The 20,267-nt window shown below is 46.2% G+C and overlaps 1 protein-coding gene across 2 annotated transcripts in view; it reads left to right on the forward strand.

Annotated features, from left to right (window-relative positions):
* LOC311223189 (uncharacterized protein) overlaps positions 1-19,782 on the forward strand; it is a 43,888-nt gene extending 24,106 nt beyond the window's left edge. The window contains exons 1-3 of one of the 2 annotated variants that reach the window (XM_084307951.1): positions 4,449-4,588; positions 5,776-5,879; positions 16,976-19,782. In XM_084307951.1, the coding sequence (XP_084164077.1) occupies positions 4,522-4,588; positions 5,776-5,879; positions 16,976-17,170 (366 nt within the window). In that variant the 5' untranslated portion in view covers positions 4,449-4,521 and the 3' untranslated portion in view covers positions 17,171-19,782. Of the gene's footprint in view, positions 1-4,448; positions 4,589-5,775; positions 5,880-16,975 lie in introns of those variants that run through there. The other variant, XM_084307950.1, reaches the window with a different exon arrangement.
* Positions 19,783-20,267: the final 485 nt, after the last annotated feature.

A 20,267-nucleotide genomic window follows, 5' to 3' on the forward strand; every position in this document is an offset into this window, starting at 1 on the left:
CTTGCAGCGCTTTTACTTCCTGAATCTCAGCCATCACAACACGGCTAATAGTACGTTAGCTCCCACCGGAGACCGGAGTGGATTACCGACGCCGTCGCTCCTCAGGGAACGAGGCATAATGATTTTACTGCAACAAAATGTTATAATAAAAGCCCTTCGTTCTATACACTTGTCTGATTGAAAACTTTATTAACAGACCGCAGAATGGGTACAACTCGGCACGCTCTGAGCAAAGAAAGGAACTTAGATATTAATTGAGTAACGCTTGCCTTGCTATGGTCTGGTAAATACGAACGTGTAACTATACTAACGTTAATGCCACAAATCGAATGCCTTTGTAATCATAAGTAGTAACGTTATAATAATAATAAGAAGAAAGGGTCGGGGGGGTAACCGGCGGGCGCGCCGCAACCACCCCTGCTCGCGACACCGTAGGGGAGACTTCGAATCCGTGTTTCACTTTTAATAACGAATGCGTGCATGCCGAATCCCAAACAATATCCATGCTGCAAAGTCATCCTCTAAAGATAGACATTTAGACTAGAGGCAGGCTATATGCTATAAAGAGTAGACTACAAAAAAAATGCATTCAAACTTTTTTTTTTTTGTGTGTGTGTGTGCGGTTATTACCGCGGCGGTAGGAAATATTTTGCAAATGTGTGCGGTAAGGAAAACATCAATACCGCGGCAGCTCTAGCTCTACCTCCCCCACTGTCGCCCCATAATTATGGAAATACTGCGCTTGGCTTATAGGTGAGGGGTGGAGCCTATAGGTGAGGGGTGGAGCCTAGATGAGGGGTGGTGCCTATAGGTGAGGGGTGGAGCCTATAGGTGAGGGGTGGAGCCTAGATGAGGGGTGGAGCCTGGGTGAGGGGTGGAGCCTATAGGTGAGGGGTGGTGCCTATAGGGGAGGGGTGGAGCCTATATGTGAGAGGTGGGGCCTATAGGTGAGGGGTGGAGCCTGGGTGAGGGGTGGTGCCTATATGTGAGGGGTGGAGCCTATAGGTGAGGAGCCTATAGGTGAGGGGTGGAGCCTGGGTGAGGGGTGGAACCTATAGGTGGGTGGAGCCTATATGTGAGGGGTGGAGCCTGGGTGAGGGGTGGAGCCTATAGGTGAGGAGTGGAACCTATAGGTGAGGGGTGGAGCCTGGGTGAGGGGTGGAGCCTATAGGTGAGGCGTGGAGCCTATAGGTGAGGGGTGGAGCCTGGGTGAGGGGTGGTGCCTAGGTGAGGGGTGGAGCCTATAGGTGAGGGGTGGTGCCTATAGGTGAGGGGTGGAGCATATAGGTGAGGAGCCTATAGGTGAGGGGTGGAGCCTGGGTGAGGGGTGGAGCCTGGGTGAGGTGTGGAACCTGGGTGAGGGGTGGTGCCTAGGTGAGGGGTGGAGCCTATAGGTGAGGTGTGGAGCCTATAGGTGAGGGGTGGAGCCTATAGGTGAGCGGTGGAGCCTGGGTGAGGGGTGGTGCCTAGGTGAGGGGTGGAGCCTATATGTGAAGGGTGGAGCCTGGGTGAGGGGTGGTGCCTAGGTGAGGGGTGGTGCCTAGGTGAGGGGTGGAGCCTGGGTGAGGGGTGGAGCCTATAGGTGAGGGGTGGTGCCTAGGTGAGGGGTGGAGCCTATATGTGAAGGGTGGAGCCTGGGTGAGGGGTGGAGCCTATAGGTGAGGGGTGGTGCCTAGGTGAGGGGTGGTGCCTAGGTGGTCAACACAGTTTTATTTCCGGCTGTGATCAGCTGTGATCACAGCGCAGGCGCATCACACACCCAAAGCCGGAAATAAAGGCGCTTTGAGCCGTGTTGACCAGTTTAAAATTATTTAAAATGTTTATTAGCAACGCCGAGCTTTCAAACCCTAGCGTTTATCTGTCCGAAACTCTCGTGCAACTGTGAGTACCTTTGAAATTTCTTTGCGACACCTGTACGACAAGCGTTTTGATCGAGAAAAGCGAGACGGACTTAATTGTAAGATTTTCCAATGGTCGTATATAAGGGACGGTGTCTTCACTCGTCCAACCATGTTGGCGTGCATCACAGTCCCCAAAGGGCCGCCTCCACACTGTCCCTTTTGGAGCGTATTGGGCGCATCTCACTTAGCGTCGCACCTTAATGTCATATCATTGCACATTAATTGCACATCACAAATAGGCAACGCTATTCTTTTTCAGCCGTTGAGCAGTATTTTATTTTTCATTTGATTCGATTTATTGGATCTTTGTATAATGTGGGTGAGTGATTACAACTGTTTTAATTGTTAAAATAATAATAATATAATTTGTATATCAATTACTCACCCAGTGATGCTTTGGATTCATGAAGATGTTCTCTTCTTCTCGCATGTCTCCACGGTGAATGTAGAATCCAAAAAACAGTACAAATACTTGATGAATTGAAGTTAATGGAGATTTGGTTTGACAACAGCAAAACTATCAAAACATCCGTTTACAAACTCTCCCACAACGTGTGCAGCATAATCCAAGTCTCATTTATCCAGTGGCATGCTCAATACTTCACAAACACATACATTTTTGCAAAGATCTTGTGAAAACAAAAACATTTCCGGTTAAGTGTTGCATTCAAATGGAACTTGTGTTTTCTGTGTGTATGTATATATATATGTATCATTTTCAACATTTACCCTACTCTTCTTCTTTGCTTTTACTTTTGCTATTTTAAATTCATCTGGTACAGTGTTACTTAGGCCTGCCACGATAACACATTTTGCTGGGCGATTAATTGCCCCCGAAAATATCGCGATAAGCGATATTATTGCGACCGGTTAGAGAATTTTTTTTTGAGAAATTTATTTCCCAAAACTTTTATTTTGAAGCCCACCGCTCCGTCTTTTCCGGTGTTTAGACTTTTATTTTGAAGCCCACCGACCGGACCGGAAGTACTGTTGTTATTATCCTAGCGGCACCGCCACCTATGAGCGGCCAACTTGTCTCGTCCGGTTGTGTTTTTGAGCTAATGATAAAACAAATATTGAGATTGTTGGTGAACAACTAACTTTAGGTTAGTTTTAACGTTAGCTACTAACGTTAGATGCAGCTACTACAGGCAATCAACGATGAGGAGGAAGCGTCAAAGCAGTATATAATAGAATAGCTGTGGCGCGTAGGCACTGCAGCACGACTCGAAACTACCTACTACGTTATAATAAATGAATTCATGTTTAACTTGTCCCCGTGTCCAGTCCTTTGACTAGCCCCACCCGTTCATTGTAAACAATGATGCATGTAATTGTATTAACGTTATTCTGTGTTGTAGCTATGCTATACGTTGTATTTCGTTTGTTAGCTAATGTTGTTAGCTTTGAATGAGAATCAACACTCGATCTTTCATCTTTATTTAGCAGTCCAGTTTCTCCGGGCAGTAGCGAGTAACTACTTGGGTCTAAAAATAGCTAACGTTACACTATAAATAACGCTACTTGGTTAAAAGGAGCAACACCATTGAGAAATGTAGTTAAGCTATATGTGGCGTTGCTACTGCCCCACGGAGCGTCATCTATATGAATTGAAAATGGGGGACCCTGATGGAAACAAGACAAACGTCTTTCTCAGGTCTGTATCCCCTTAACAATTGTATGTATTGAGCCGTACTGTATTGTACCCATTCTGCAATCTGTTAAATAAAGTTTTCATTCATTCATGCTGTGCTCTGTAGTAAGGCCAGCGGCCCCCCACACGGACAGTGACTGACAAGGCGCAAATAGCAATTAATCGCGCCCGTCAAAATCATTGCATTACTTTTAATTATCGCGGCAATTAATCGATTTATTGCTTATCGCGGCAGGCCTAGTGTTACTACTTATCGATAAATTGATCAAATATAAATACATCTATTTAGATGTTGACACAGCCTCTTTGTATTGTTTTTTACTTTCCTCTATTTTGTTGACAAAATATTCAGATTTTGCCGTTACTCTGCTACATTGAGACTTGGTTCCTTTTTATAATTTTTTTTGCTTTTTCTCCCCATTTTTTCTATTTTTCTCCCATCCCAATTTCGTCTTATCCAATTCTTCCCTCCCCTGTCTTGAACGTTGCTAGACTATGCCTCCCACTGGTCGGTTGTAGTGAGGACAGAAGCCTTGCATCACGTGTCCCCTCCGGTACACGAGGAGGCAGCCTGTTTCATCTTTTCACCGCAGCAGCTCGAACTCTCAGTGGCGAGGAGTAACGCGTGGGAGGCTCACGCTGCCCCCGCTACTTCCTGCTTCCGCCGCACCGGCGTCACCAAACCGACCTGTAGGAGTCGCTGTCCACAACGTCCAATCCCCACCCACCGGCTCCCCCACCCTCTAACACTTGCCAATTGTGTTAGTATGAACGACCGGCCAGCCGGTAGCAACGCTCGAACCCAGCGTCTCCTGCGTTAGTGGCGAGCGCCTTGCCCACTGCGCCAATCAGCCGCCCCAGAGACTTGGTTCCTGATGATGCAGTATGTGGGCGACATTCCGGCTCCTCCCAGCAGCGTGTTGAAGTGTCCTTGAGCAAAGACACTTGACCCCCAAACTGCTTGTGATGAGCAGGTCAACTGGCACCCTGGCATGGTCGCCTCCGCCATCGGGATGTGAATGCGTGAGTGAATGTGAGTTGTAAAGTGCTTTGGATAAAGGTGCTATATATATGCACTCCATTTATGTAGTATACACAAATCAAACATGTGATTTTGGCTGAACTCCGAGCAGCATCATATCCAGTACCAGCAGGGTTCGCACAAGGTCCTTGAAGTGCTTAACCATTTCACTGCCGCACGACAGAAGGTTAACCCTTTACTATCACATAACCGGCTGTTGTGTGGCAGTGAAAGGGTTAACCTTCTGTGAATTGTCGCAGTGAAAGGGTTAACCGTTTTGGTAGTGTGGCAGTGAAAGGGTTAAAGTGCTTGATTTTTTACCAAAAAAAAGTCAAGGTCTGGAATTCCTTGAAAACAGCAATTTTTTTAACAAGGTGCATAAAAAGTAATTGAAATTCAAATCAACCATTCACATTGAATGTTTTGCTCATCCATGATCAAATTGTTCTGAATCAAGAAATGTAATCTTTTTTGTTCTGTTTTAATATAATCTGACGAGTCGCTGTCTCGCGCGCTCCAACTGCTTTTCCTCATTTCTTCTTCATGTGTGATGCTCTAGCTGGCAAGCAGGCCAAGAAGATGCTTAAAAAAAACGGCATTTAAAAGTGAATCGTATACTTCGAGTGACATCCTTGAAAATGAAAAAATAGTGCTTGGAAAAGTACTTAAAAGTCCTTGAATTTCATTTAGCAATGTCTGTGGGAACCCTGTTAGTAGCTCATACAAAGAATATGAATCAAATCAAATCAAATGTATTTGTATAGCCCGAGATCACATGGAATAGCCCTCATGGGCTGTACAAGTCTTCTCGTACAAGTCAAGAAGAAACATCACAATAGATAAAAAAAAAAAAAAAACATAAAATCCAAATAAGCGACACTCCCAGACTTTCCCTAATGAAGATAAGGAACGACGCATTAGAAACCCAGCAATAGGAAGAAAATAAAAGCACCACAGGCGGCGTGGAGGCGAGAAACCTCAGATGGGCTGTTCAACGGGGATCCCCCAACAGGATGTCGGTGATAATATAGTGCTGCAATGGATGGAGAATAGAACAGGCGAATAATTGGAATGAATGTATATATAAATGACATGTAATGAAGCACTGTGTAACGCACCCTGCAGTTCAGTGGGGAGCCAAATCCAGCCTTTCAGATATAAACTGCCCCCCCCCCCTCCCCTCTCTTTCTCTTTCACAGTGAAAATCCACATGTGGCCAGAATGTGACAAAGACAAGTATATGAAGGTGGCCTTCAGTTTCATGGGTCGGTACATCGCTAAGGTCAATGGAGAAACTGTGGAGGTAAAGTCTTTTTACACCGGTGTGAACGGCTAACGGCTGCAGAACTTGAGAACTGTTAGGAATGACCCCTGACCTCTGTGTTGGACTCTTGACCACCAGAACCTGCACAGACTATAACGTACATTATGCCAGTTAGGATACAGACTCTCGCCTGCACCTTATGTATACTATTTACTTTTACTCATATATATATATATATATTAGAGCTGGGCCGTTAACGGCGTTAACGTGCTGCGTTAACGCTATACTAGTATTGCGCGATAATATAATTAACGCATTAATCTAAAAAAATAAAAATGTTTTTTTTTTTTTTTTTTTTTTTTTATGTATATTTTTTTTACCTTTATTTACCCAGGGTAGGTTCGCTGAGCACAGATGCTCTTTTTCAGGAACGCCCTGCTTCACATTCACACAGTTCCATTCACACCTGGGAGCTGCCCAGTACAACCACAGTTGACACCATTGGCCACTGAGCAACTCCACTGGAGCAGTTGATTCAAGCCATGTCACATAGTTCAAGTTTGAAATGATTCTTTCTGTTTTGCTCCTGAGAGTGCTAGATACTGTACTGTACTGGTAATATTATTTATTTGTGTTAACTTCTGAATAAAACAACTTATTAAACACAAGTACATCTTATTGAACATTATTTTGATATTTCATTACCAATTATCATAGCAAAACAGCTTTTTCAAACAGTCTGTAATGCATTTTGGAAACGGGAGATGGGCTCATGGTGTAATGGGCCACCTGGCCTGAGAAACGTAAGGAGGAAAGAAAAAGTAAGGACTTACTTCTGGTCATTATTTGGGTAGAACACACATATTTTGAATGCCTTTGGCAGTTTTTTTTTTTTTTTTTTTTTAGCCATTTTAATCTAGATTAATCTAGATTAAATCCAGGATTGCAGATAGATTAATCTAGATTAAAATTAATCTATGCCCACCTCTAATATATATATATATATATTCAGATAATTTATTTAAATATTTGATTGCCTATATTTATTGTAACATATATTATAACCAGCATATAAGATAAGATAAGATAAGATATTCCTTTATTGATCCCCTTGGGGAAATTCAGGCATCATAGCAGCATGGGGGGGAGGGGGGGAGGGGTACAGGTAGTAAAACAACACAGTATACAGGTAGTAAAAGACAACACAGGCAGTGTAAACAATTTGATCAATATGGTCAATATAATTTACTATCTGACCCTCATCTGCACATTTGTTTACACTGTTTATTATTCTCACATTTTTATATAAAAAATAAATTATTTGTCTCGTATTTTTATAATCAGATTACATTTTATTGCCTATATTTATGTCTTCTATTATTACCCTGCCCATACCTGTACCCCCCTCTCCCATGCTGCTATGAAGCCTGAATTTCCCCAAGGAGATCAATTATAGGAATATCTTATTCACACGGTGGCCATTTTGCTCTTATGTCATGCTCAGGTCGGGTTTCTTTCCACCCTGTCACGATCGACCCAACCTGAGCATGACATAAGAGCAAAAGGAAAACAAGATGGCGCCGCGCTGCTCGGCCGCCTCTCTGTGGGCTCTGTCGAGATTGTGCTTGATTTGGTAGATTTGTATAGTTTTACTAGTTTTTTATGCACCAACTGCTAGTGCCGTCAATATGACCGTCTGCTCCTGATATCTGTCAGCGCAGTTGGCTTGCGGAGTGCAATTTGCACCTGATATCTGGCAGCGCTGTTGGCTCACGGAGCAGCTGAGTGCAATTTGCCCCTGATATGGTCCAATAGTATAAATACTGTCCATGCAACAGTATGCATATTCTAAGTCTTAGACAATGGCAGACAGAAAATAGAAGCTTCAATTCTCTGATCGCGAATTGGAAGTCCTGACAAATCATTACTGCAGCTCTTCTAGTCCTTTGGGCCAAACACTTTTTTGGTACCAATTGGGTGGGCAAATTCTAGATGTGATTTTTCTTTTTATGCCTATACATCCCTATATTGTGTTTTTGATATGATAGACAGTTTGGTTTTGTAGCTTATTAGTGGTTAACGAAAACAGAGTTTTCTCAAAATAAGTATCCCAAGTAGCCCACCCAGATGGTACCAAATCGTTTGTCATGTCATCCCAAAATAAATGTGTTTGAGCAGGCCTGTCCATGGTGCTGAATCTTTAGGCCGAAGTTAGGCACTGTGTGCCAGTGAAAATAATTTCAGATTTTGGAATATTTTTAGAGTGAGAAATTAAGTTGTATTTAATGTTTAGTTAAGAGAATAGAACCCGCATTCTCATTATACTCCAGAATAAACTTTTCATTGACCGTGTTTCCAGCATCTACTCCTCATGGACCTGACGAAACGTTATACATTAAAAGTTTATTCTGGTGCATACGAGTTCTATTCTCTTTATTGGTTCTATTCTCTTTATTGTGATTATTAACCTACCCCAACGGATCACTGGAGACGCTGGCCACTAATGCGCTTAGTTACCACCAATTATCTGAAGATGTAAATAGCGTCACTTTAACTGCGTGTGGCAATTACAAAATGACATCCAGCCATCTTCCTTTGAAACAACCTTTAGACAAGGGAAGTGCCAGTGTCAAAAGCAAAGATAAGCCTTGCCAATCTCTTCAACCAATCACAAGAGCACAACTACTCTGACATGGCATAACCTCGTTCCCAGATTTATCTCGAGAGATAAAGCCTGGTAAAGCACTACGGCCGAAAGTGGGAATCAGTTAGGAAGTCCCGCCCCTGAAATCACGACACAGTGCTCATGAAAATGTATTCCCCCCAGAAACAACCTCGTTATCGCCTCCCTCGACAGGCTGACAGACCTGCTTGTTGTTTGTTTTGCTGGGGACTATAAACAGATCAGGGGGTGCCCGGAAACCGGAAAGCCTGTAGCCGGTATTTCTGTATTTCCGATTCACATTTTAGGAGGCATAGCTTTACCAGCCTAGACATGGCATGATGGCATCCCTTGACATTCTCATTGGTTATCATCCTCATGATTACCCATGACCCCTTTTTTCTTGTTTTTCCCAAATGTAAAAACGCAGATCTCATTAAATTATGCTCCACTCTGCTCCTGTCAAATGTCAGACCAATTGAATAAGTATAATCATATAAACCCGCTATCTTGAGAAATGCCTTAGAAGGTAAAAAAAAAAAATATACGTATATGTAATGGTTGTGACATCGTCACCTCAAACTTTGATACCCCGAGGGAGTTTCGAACCCGGGTCTCCCACGCCGCGGGCGACAGCACAGACCGCTATACCAAGAGGTGAATTCACTACTTTGCAACGTGCCTATGTGTCTTTTGAGGATGAGAGTAAGTTTAACCCGTAGCACCGCTACTCACCCCAGTCACTTCACACAACATTGGGAGTCCATCGTGACTGCGCTTCGCGGTACCATCCGTTACACTCACCCTCCTTAAACTCACTCCACTCCACCCAAGGCATCCGGGTCACCTTAAACTTACAGATGATTCTGTAATTGTTAGTCTCCTGAGTGACAATGAGGCCAGCCATGGCCCAGTTGTAGATGACTTTGTTTCCCGGTGCGAAGAGGCATTTCTACAACTAAATGTCACAAAGACTAAAGATATGTGCATTGATTTTAGACGATCTTCACTAGCTCCTCAGAGTAGTGTCCTTAATGGCCAGACAGTGGATTTGGTGACCACTTATAAATATCTCGGTTCCATTATTGACAATGGTCTGAGATTTGATTTGAACACTGAAATGGTCTGCAAGAAAGGTCAGCAGCGCCTCTTCTGTCTAAGGAAGCTACAGTAGACACATGTCAGGTGGATAAGTCCTTGATGATCTTGTTCTATAGGGCCTTCATAGAGTCTGTTGTTTCCTTTGTTGCCATTTGTTGGTATGGAAACCTTGGCATTAAACAGAATAATGCCCTTAACGGGATTGTGAGGGGGGCTAGCAAGATTGTAGGGGTACAATTCAGCTGTCTGGGTCATATATATATGACGAGCAGGTGCTCAGGAAGGCGTCATCGATTAGAGCGGACAGCTCTCACCCCCCCCTATGTCCGGAGTATCAATTATTGCCTTCCGGCCAACGTTTGGAGACCCCTGCAGCTTAAAAACAATAGATACAAATTCACATTTATACCTCCCTCCATTCGTGCCATCAATGGAGGAGACAGGAGAGGGCGACTTTGAGGTGGGTGGGTGGGGGGATGGTTGTGGTTGCTTGTTTGACTGTTATGATCTGATCCTGCGACCATGTACTGTACATGTCTGTCTGTGTTCTTCTTGTTATGTATGTTTGCTGTGTTTTTTTGCAGCTCCTATTTATCTGCTGTAACATGAATTGCCCAGTTTGGGACATGCCAATAAACTTGACCTTGACCTTGATAGTTAATACATCCCTACTAACTGACTGACTTACTGCAGATAGTTAATACATCCCTACTAACTGACTGACTTACTGCAGATAGTTAATACATCCCTACTAACTGACTGACTTACTGCAGATAGTTAATACATCCCTACTAACTGACTGACTTACTGCAGATAGTTAATACATCCCTACTAATAGGCATCTTTCCAAAATCTCTGAAAACTGCAGTTATTAAGTCCCTACTAAAAATGTTTAGCCTTGACTCCTCTGTAATTAGCAACTACAGACTAATATCAAATCTTCCCTTTATAAGCAAAATACTCCATAAAAAATGTTTACCAACAACTTCCTAACCTCTAAGGATCTTCTAGATCAGTGGTTCCCAAACTGTGGTGCGCACACCCCTTGTGGTGCGCGAGCGCCCTCTAGGTGGTGCGTGACATGAAAAGGCGAATGGTGGTCAATTAAAAAAATAAAATTACAATAAAATTTCATACAAATTTTAGTCAAACATTTAGTATTATGGATATTAATCATACTGGCAGAGTACATGCATCCATGTTGTCGTGAACATTTTAATTAAATAAAGAAATACCCTATCCATAGTCGCCGTGGGAAGAGATAAAATAAAAAATAAAATCTGTGCATGGAGACCAGCAACAATTTTTTCTAACAGAAACCCATTGGGGGGTGCGTCAGCTAGGTCGGGAGGTGACAGGGGGTGCATGGCCAAAAAAGTTTGGGAACCGCTGTTCTTGTTATGGTTTGTAACCGACCCCAATCGCACAACACAAGACAGGTATGAGAGTAAGCCAAGAACTGGGCATTTATTGAAACACAAAGAAAAACGGCACTGTCCCTTTAAGGGAGAACACAATTACGGGATAACAAGAATGGGAAAGGTACAGTGCCTTTAAGAGGCGAGCTGGCTAAGGGGAAGGCTAAGGGAAGGCTAACGGAACAGGGCCGGGGCAAGGGACAAGGCAGGAAAACAGTGAGGACTAAGGAGGGCAGGACAGGGAGGACTAGGAGGACTAGAGAGGGGAAACAGGGACCAAGGCCCGCGGAGGCGGGCTGGGGACAGGGAGGACTAGAGTGGGGAAAACAGGGACAGAGGCCCGCGGAGGCGGGCTGGGGAGAGGGAGGACTGGAAGGACTAGACAGGGAGGACTAGGAGGACTAGAGAAAAACAGGGAAAGGCCTTGGAACAGGGCGAGGGCTGGAGCTGCATACTGGGACAGAGAAAACAGGGTAAGGCCTTGGAACAACAAGCATTAATGAATGTTGCTGCTCTGCAGCTTCTCCCGGGATGGTTCGTCTGAGGAAGCAGACGGTGGACGTCAGAACCGCTCTGCAGATCTCTCTCGGCAGATCTCCGAGGGTGGTAAACGGGACCGAGAGGGAGAGAGGGAGCGGGTTAGCTCAGGGTTCAGTTGGGAACAGAGCAGGTGACAGGAGAGGTGACTTGTCCCAAAAACAGAGTAATCCAAGTGACAGAATCTTCGGTGTATATACACACTGTGAGTGAAGTCCCAAAATACAAATCCAAGTGAATAATATCTTCGGTGAGTATACACACAGTGAGCGATGTTAAGGCCAAAGATTATCCCAATGAACTATCCAAAAAGCTGACGCTGGGTGAGTGACAGTCTGACAAAAAGCTGGATATCTTCAGTGTCATTAAACACACGAAAAACGAATAGGATCAAAGACAGTCATAAAAACTCACCCAGGCGCTGTGCGTAAAGAGAGTTGGATCAAAACGGGGCGAGCGCGTCGCCACGGGGAACCGGTTGTCCAAGCGGAGGTCAGAGTGGTGCGCGACTGCTTGGAGTACGCGCCGGTACGGAGGGCGCATCTGGCGCGGAGGTCTGAGTGGTGCGCGACTGCTCGGAGTACGCGCCGGTACGGAGGGCGCATCTGGCGCGGAGGTCTGAGGGGTGCGCGTCTGCTTGGAGTACGCGCCGGTACGGAGGACGCATCTGGCGCGGAGGTCTGAGGGGTGCGCGTCTGCTTGGAGTACGCGCCGGTACGGAGGACGCATCTGGAGTGCGTCTGAATGCGCGTCAGGAGTGAAGAGCGCGTCTGCGTGGAAGAGCGCGCCGGCTCGGAGAGACGCATCCTCCCGTAGAGTATTAGGAAGCGATGCGCGTCTGGAGTGAAGAGCGCGTCTGCTGCGCGGAGGTCTGGATGCGCGTCTGGGCGTCTGCTGCGCGGAGGTCTGGATGCGCGTCAGGACGTCTGCTGCGCGGAGGTCTGAAGTGGATCACTGGGATACCTCCCGTGGAAGTTTAGAGAGCGCAGTCCAGTGTCTCCCTCAGGCAACGGCGACAGGAGGCGAAGGCTGGAGCGCATCTCACGCCGGAGATGAAAACAGCATAAACAGACAGAGGACCTCCCGAAGGAGTCTTGGTGATAGAGAATATGATACGGAATGATACGGCACGACCCGACAAGGGACAGAGGGGAAGAGCCAGGTACTTAAAGCCCACCGGGGAACTAATTAGAATGCACCTCAGGTGCGTGAAGGTAATTGATACTTGAAACTAAAAGTGTGTGTTCGGCACCAGACCAATCAAACACATAATGACAGGTAGTCCAAGGGTGTGGCTGCTGAAGAGAAAACGAGAGTAACGAACGCGAGGGTGGGGGCTAGTGAGGTGAGGAGAATGCAATTGATAAACAGAAACTAAAGGAACCGAGCGAGTAGGCTTAAAGGAACAGAGCGAGTAGGCTTAAAGGAACAGAGCGAGTAGGTGAGCAGCGGACAAAACCTCACAGTACCCCCCCCCTCCACGGGAGCCACCCGGCGACCCAAAAATAAAGACAGAGTGGCAGGGGAAGCCACAACAAAAGTGGGGCTAGCAAAAGAACAGGGTAGCCAAGGGGTAACTAGGGTAGCTGAGGGGTAACCATGGTAGCTGAGGGGCAACTGGAGGAGCTGAGGGGTAACCAGAGGAGCACCGGGAAGGGGCTAGCAGAGGGAAAGGGTAGCTGCCAGGGCACAGATAGCTACAGGGCCTATGCTAGCTGTACTGCTACATTAACAAAGAGGCTGCGCTAGCTGCCGGAGCTAGGCTAGCAGACAGGGCTGGAACAGGGGCACCGGAGAGGGGAACAGGGAAGGGGCTAGCAGAGGGAAAGGGTAGCTGCCAGGGCACTGATAGCTACAGGGCCTATGCTAGCTGTACTGCTACATTAACATAGAGGCTGCGCTAGCTGCCGGAGCTAGGCTGGCAGACAGGGCTGGACCAGCATGAGAGAACAAGCTAGCTGGAAGGACAGTCCTAGCTGTGGGGAACTGACCTTGCTAGCTGAAGGGGCAGTCCTAGCAGTGGGAGCAAACTGACCTTGCTAGCTGAAGGGGCAGTCCTAGCAGTGGGAGAAAAACTGACATTGCTAGCTGAAGGGGCAGTCCTAGCAGTGGGGCAAACTGACCTTGCTAGCTGAAGCGGCAGTCCTAGCAGTGGGAGCAAACTGACCTTGCTAGCTGAAGGGGCAGTCCTAGCAGTGGGAGAAAAACTGACATTGCTAGCTGAAGGGGCAGTCCTAGCAGTGGGAGATAACTGACCTTGCTAGCTGAAGGGGCAGTCCTAGCAGTGGGGCAAACTGACCTTGCTAGCTGAAGCGGCAGTTCTAGCAGAGGGAGGAAACTGACCTTGCTAGCTGAAAGGGCAGTCCTAGCAGTGGGAAAACTGACCTTGCTAGCTGAAAGGGTAGTCCTAGCAGTGGGAAAAACTCTGACCTTGCTAGCTGAAAAGGCAGTCCTAGCAGTGGGAGAAAAACTGACCTTGCTAGCTGAAGGGGCAGTCCTAGCAGTGGGAGAACTGACCAAAAGTGGAGGCCATGCAGAGGGACCGGGTTAGCTGCCTGGGCATGGCTAGCTACAGGGCCTATGCCAGCTGCAAGGGCTGCATTAACATAGGGGCTGTGCTAACAGCCGGGGCTAAGCTAGCAGACTGGGGCCATGCTGAGGGACTGGGTTAGCTGCCTGGGCATGGCTAGCTACAGGGCCTATGCCAGCAGCAAGGGCTGCATAAACATAGAGGCTGTGCTAGCAGCCGGGGCTAAGCTAGCAGACAGGGGCCAAGCTGGTAGTAGAGGCCTAACAAGCTGCAGGGGAGCTAACGAGGCTAACAGGGAAGCAAACAGGGGAGTCAACAGGCTAACAGGGGAGCTAACAGGGGAGACTAACAAGGGAACTAGAGGGAACAAAAAAAAAGGCAAACTCGCATACACCGTCTGTGCTGGCTGGGGTCGTCGATGGGTCGGGTCGTACTGTTATGGTTTGTAACCGACCCCAATCGCACAACACAAGACAGGTATGAGAGTAAGCCAAGAACTGGGCATTTATTGAAACACAAAGAAAAACGGCACTGTCCCTTTAAGGGAGAACACAATTACGGGATAACAAGAATGGGAAAGGTACAGTGCCTTTAAGAGGCGAGCTGGCTAAGGGGAAGGCTAAGGGAAGGCTAACGGAACAGGGCCGGGGCAAGGGACAAGGCAGGAAAACAGTGAGGACTAAGGAGGGCAGGACAGGGAGGACTAGGAGGACTAGAGAGGGGAAACAGGGACCAAGGCCCGCGGAGGCGGGCTGGGGACAGGGAGGACTAGAGTGGGGAAAACAGGGACAGAGGCCCGTGGAGGCGGGCTGGGGAGAGGGAGGACTGGAAGGACTAGACAGGGAGGACTAGGAGGACTAGAGAAAAACAGGGAAAGGCCTTGGAACAGGGCGAGGGCTGGAGCTGCATACTGGGACAGAGAAAACAGGGTAAGGCCTTGGAACAACAAGCATTAATGAATGTTGCTGCTCTGCAGCTTCTCCCGGGATGGTTCGTCTGAGGAAGCAGACGGTGGACGTCAGAACCGCTCTGCAGATCTCTCTCGGCAGATCTCCGAGGGTGGTAAACGGGACCGAGAGGGAGAGAGGGAGCGGGTTAGCTCAGGGTTCAGTTGGGAACAGAGCAGGTGACAGGAGAGGTGACTTGTCCCAAAAACAGAGTAATCCAAGTGACAGAATCTTCGGTGTATATACACACTGTGAGTGAAGTCCCAAAATACAAATCCAAGTGAATAATATCTTCGGTGAGTATACACACAGTGAGCGATGTTAAGGCCAAAGATTATCCCAATGAACTATCCAAAAAGCTGACGCTGGGTGAGTGACAGTCTGACAAAAAGCTGGATATCTTCAGTGTCATTAAACACACGAAAAACGAATAGGATCAAAGACAGTCATAAAAACTCACCCAGGCGCTGTGCGTAAAGAGAGTTGGATCAAAACGGGGCGAGCGCGTCGCCACGGGGAACCGGTTGTCCAAGCGGAGGTCAGAGTGGTGCGCGACTGCTTGGAGTATGCGCCGGTACGGAGGGCGCATCTGGCGCGGAGGTCTGAGTGGTGCGCGACTGCTCGGAGTACGCGCCGGTACGGAGGGCGCATCTGGCGCGGAGGTCTGAGGGGTGCGCGTCTGCTTGGAGTACGCGCCGGTACGGAGGACGCATCTGGAGTGCGTCTGAATGCGCATCAGGAGTGAAGAGCGCGTCTGCGCGGAAGAGCGCGCCGGCTCGGAGAGACGCATCCTCCCGTAGAGTATTAGGAAGCGATGCGCGTCTGGAGTGAAGAGCGTGTCTGCTGCGCGGAGGTCTGGATGCGCGTCTGGGCGTCTGCTGCGCGGAGGTCTGGATGCGCGTCAGGACGTCTGCTGCGCGGAGGTCTGAAGTGGATCACTGGGATACCTCCCGTGGAAGTTTAGAGAGCGCAGTCCAGTGTCTCCCTCAGGCAACGGCGACAGGAGGCGAAGGCTGGAGCGCATCTCACGCCGGAGATGAAAACAGCATAAACAGACAGAGGACCTCCCGAAGGAGTCTTGGTGATAGAGAATATGATACGGAATGATACGGCACGACCCGACAAGGGACAGAGGGGAAGAGCCAGGTACTTAAAGCCCACCGGGGAACTAATTAGAATGCACCTCAGGTGCGTGAAGGTAATTGATACTTGAAACTAAAAGTGTGTGTTCGGCACCAGACCAATCAAACACATAATGACAGGTAGTCCAAGGGTGTGGCTGCTGAAGAGAAAACGAGAGTAACGAACGCGAGGGTGGGGGCTAGTGAGGTGAGGAGAATGCAATTGATAAACAGAAACTAAAGGAACCGAGCGAGTAGGCTTAAAGGAACAGAGCGAGTAGGCTTAAAGGAACAGAGCGAGTAGGTGAGCAGCGGACAAAACCTCACAGTTCTAGATAAATTCCATTTAATAAAGTCCATAGACCCCATCACAGCACTGAATTAATCTCATCATATTACTAATACATGATTATATACGCACACACTTTTAAATAAACACTCACCATAACACCCACTCTACTCACTTTAGACACTTTAACACACTTTATATTTATTAGCAAAGAGATTGCACTACAATCCATACCTCATTGCACCTTACCCTAAGTTCTACCTCAACACATTTATGCATTGTACCTCACTGTTACAATTGTTTTACTCTGTATTGTATATATGTATATTGGCTGAACACTTTTTGTTTACGTACTTTTGACTTTTTCTATTTTATACTTTTTATCTATTTTTTATCTAGCACAATCCCAGGAGCTCATACAGAAAAAAGCATTTCATGGAAAAGTATTCTGTATTTTACTATGACAACTAATAAACAAACTTGAACTTGAACCATATACATGTAACACATATTATTTCACGCCTCCACAGCTGGAGGAGAAGCAGGTCCAGTGGAGCACCGTGCAGAGCAGCAACCAGTTCCAGTTCTACCAGACGCGGGTGGGGAGGTACTGCGAGCTGAAGCCCGTGGGCGACGCCAACAAGAGCCTCTCCATCAGGAACGGCAAACTCTGCCTCTGCTCACCGGATCAGAAGGTCGATGCCAGACAATGGCGCATTAAATAACCCTGTTATGTTTTTTTATTAGTATGGGGCACGGGGCGGTCTGTCAAACCTAGGTCTGCACCGAACTACTGAACTCTGTCTACTGTGGTCTCAGTCCATCTCCAAGTGAACTTTTGGGGTAGCTCGTATGTAGAAGTCGGTTACTACACACCCTCAAGACCCCTACGCTCTGCATCTTCTGGCCGCCTCAGACCTACTCCTATCCAAGCTCCGGGAGGGTCATCAAAGAGAAGTCGCCTATTCTCAGTCCTTGCCCCACAATGGTGGAATGAACTACCCACCCCAGTTAGGACAGCCAAATCACGTCCAATCTTTCGCCGTCGACTAAAGACGGACTTCTTCAACCATTATCTGAATTTTAAAAAATTTAAATCTAACCCTAACTAACCGTACTGTCATGCACTTGTCCTAATAAACTAACCTACACTGTAGCACTCAACACTTTGATGAACATTGTTGCTCAGCTGATAGAGTTGTGCCCTTCCTGATGGCTTGTCGTACAGAACTTGTAAGTCGCTTTGGATAAAAGCGTCAGCTAAATGACTAAATGTAAATGTAAATGTGAATGTATAGAGCTGTTTTGAGTCGTACCATGGCCCGGTACCATGATTGGCTGGCAGGTGTGCGTTAAAACCGTTGTTTTGCACTGCTGTGTAACGTGCGTATAGTTATCCTGCAATTACACATGTAGTATTGTTCTCTTGGGCAATTGTTGGTATGTGGAGAAGCTATTTGTTCCTAGATTTGCACAATCCCGTCATATCATGGCAATTCAACTCGCAAAACACGACTTCAGATTACGACTGATCACGCATAATCGACGTGGGACTTTGTTTTATTGATTTGGGAACAATGATACGTCTGGCTACCAAGCCAGTCTTTTTGTCAACCATACTGTCAGATCATGTTCACTGTTAACCCTTTCATATGCAACAATACAGAAGGTTAACCCTTTCACTGCCACACGACAAAGGGTTAACCCTTTCACTGCCACACGACAAAGGGTTAACCCTTTCACTACCTGTGTGTGTGGTAGTGAAAGGGTTAACCATAGACAAGGTCATTGACAGAATGCTTACTAGCATCTTTCTGGGTCGTTGTCACTGGCATCAGTCAGGTGACAGGTGGTTGTCAATCTGTTGCTAAGGTAATGCAGAGGGACTATAATGAGAGTCAGCAGTGAGCAAAGCATAAATAACATATCTTTTTATATTTTAATGTTGAAAAATATTAATACATGGCACATATTTCTTGTCTTTGGCAAGTGGCCATGCTATATGGTGCTTATACATGTATGGGCTGTTTTTTATAGATGCACGAATGCCTAGTGAGTGAATGTACAGAATATGTTTAAAAACTGTTTTTATATTAGCTTTAATGTCCTTCTATTTTCTGTTTCTTTTCTGGCTTAAACATCTAGCCCAGGGACTACAACTGAAAACTAGCAACCCTGCTAATGTTGGCATATTTACAGTTTTTTTATTTGTATTCATTTTTTTTTTTTATCCACTTTTTCTCCCATTTTCTATATTTTTCTCCCATCCCAATTTCGTATCATCCAATTCAACCCTCCCCTGTCACGAACGCTGTTTCTTGCCTCCCACAAGCCGGCTGCAATGTGGACTAAGTCATACATAGCACAAGTCCCCTCCGGTACTTGAGGTAACAGCAGTCGCATCTTTTCACCTGCGCAGCTCGATCTCTCAGTGGCGAGGAGTAACGGCGTGGGAGGCTCACGCTGCCCCCGACACTTCCTGATTCTACTGCGCACCAACCGACCTGTAGGAGTCGCTGTCCACAACGCCCGATCCCCACCCATCAGTTTCCCACCCCCTAATACGGCCAATGTGTATTAGTACGGACGACCAGCTAAACTGAAAGCAAATGTGGAGCGCTGGGCTCGAACAGGCAAGCCCAGCGTCTCCAGATGTCGTGGCGAGCGCCTTGCCCACTACGCCACGTAGCCGCCCTAATTTGTATTCATTTATAAATGTATAACTGTTGATTGATATGCACTGTCCCTGTTAACCGTCTGTAGTGTGGTAGTGAAAGGGTTAACCTTCTGTAGTGTGGTAGTGAAAGGGTTAATGAGGTTGGCTAAATATTACACATTACAGCTGGGCAGCGCTACCAGCACTTTGCCATGTTACTAGGTAGTATTGCATTATTCATACATTTGTATAGGGAGGTGTAGTGGTTACGTCATTGCTGTTTCCGGCCGGTCCACCTCACTTGAAATTCCAACGGCATTGCCCATTTCTAAATCGTCTTGTTTAAAACAAATAAAGCATGAACATTTGCACGGTGTACCTTTCTGTACGTATTCATCCACAAACTATAGCTCAACATGAAAATATTCGCAATTAATTACGTCGCATTTTATTTCAACCAGAAATGCTTAAAGAATAATGTTAGTGATAAGAAGGGAACTCATTTTGTGCAAACATGGAAAGCTTGCCAATGTTCATGAGGCAGAATTGTTACAATAGCCGATAATCCATTTTCCCAGTGATGAATCCCTAAATGGTGGACCGTGCGGGCGGTCCACAGTGACGTCACACTACACCTCCCTATTGAGGGGAAGAACAGAACATGAAACGGATCTGTGCAGAGTTGTGACGTCCTCATCTCAGTCACTAGCTCTATTACTGTTTTATTAACCTGTTTATGCAACAAAACAAAAAACGTAATACGATGTAAAAAATAAAACAGATGTAATGTTCTCATTAACCAACTGTGATTCTTATTTGAATTGAGCTGTGTGTGTGCGTGCATGCATGGTATTTCCAGTGGTATTTCCAAAAAAGTATCATGGTATGTCCAACAAAGTATAGTATTTCTAAAAGGTATCATGGTATTTCTAAAAAAAGTATCATGGTACTGTATTTCTAAAAAGTATCATGGTATTTCTAAAAGGCATCATGGTATTTCTAAAAAAAATAAAAATCGATTGATTGATTGAACAATGATCAACATTAGTAGCACTAGTAAATCATTTGTACGTTGTCTAATCCATACAATACAATCATGAATGAATGTCAATGTGTACCTACCTGATCGTACAAATGATTTACTACTAATGTTGATAGCACTAGCT

Source organism: Notolepis coatsorum, assembly GCF_963971535.1.
Source record: "Notolepis coatsorum genome assembly, chromosome: 2".
Lineage (NCBI taxonomy): Eukaryota > Metazoa > Chordata > Actinopteri > Aulopiformes > Paralepididae > Notolepis > Notolepis coatsorum.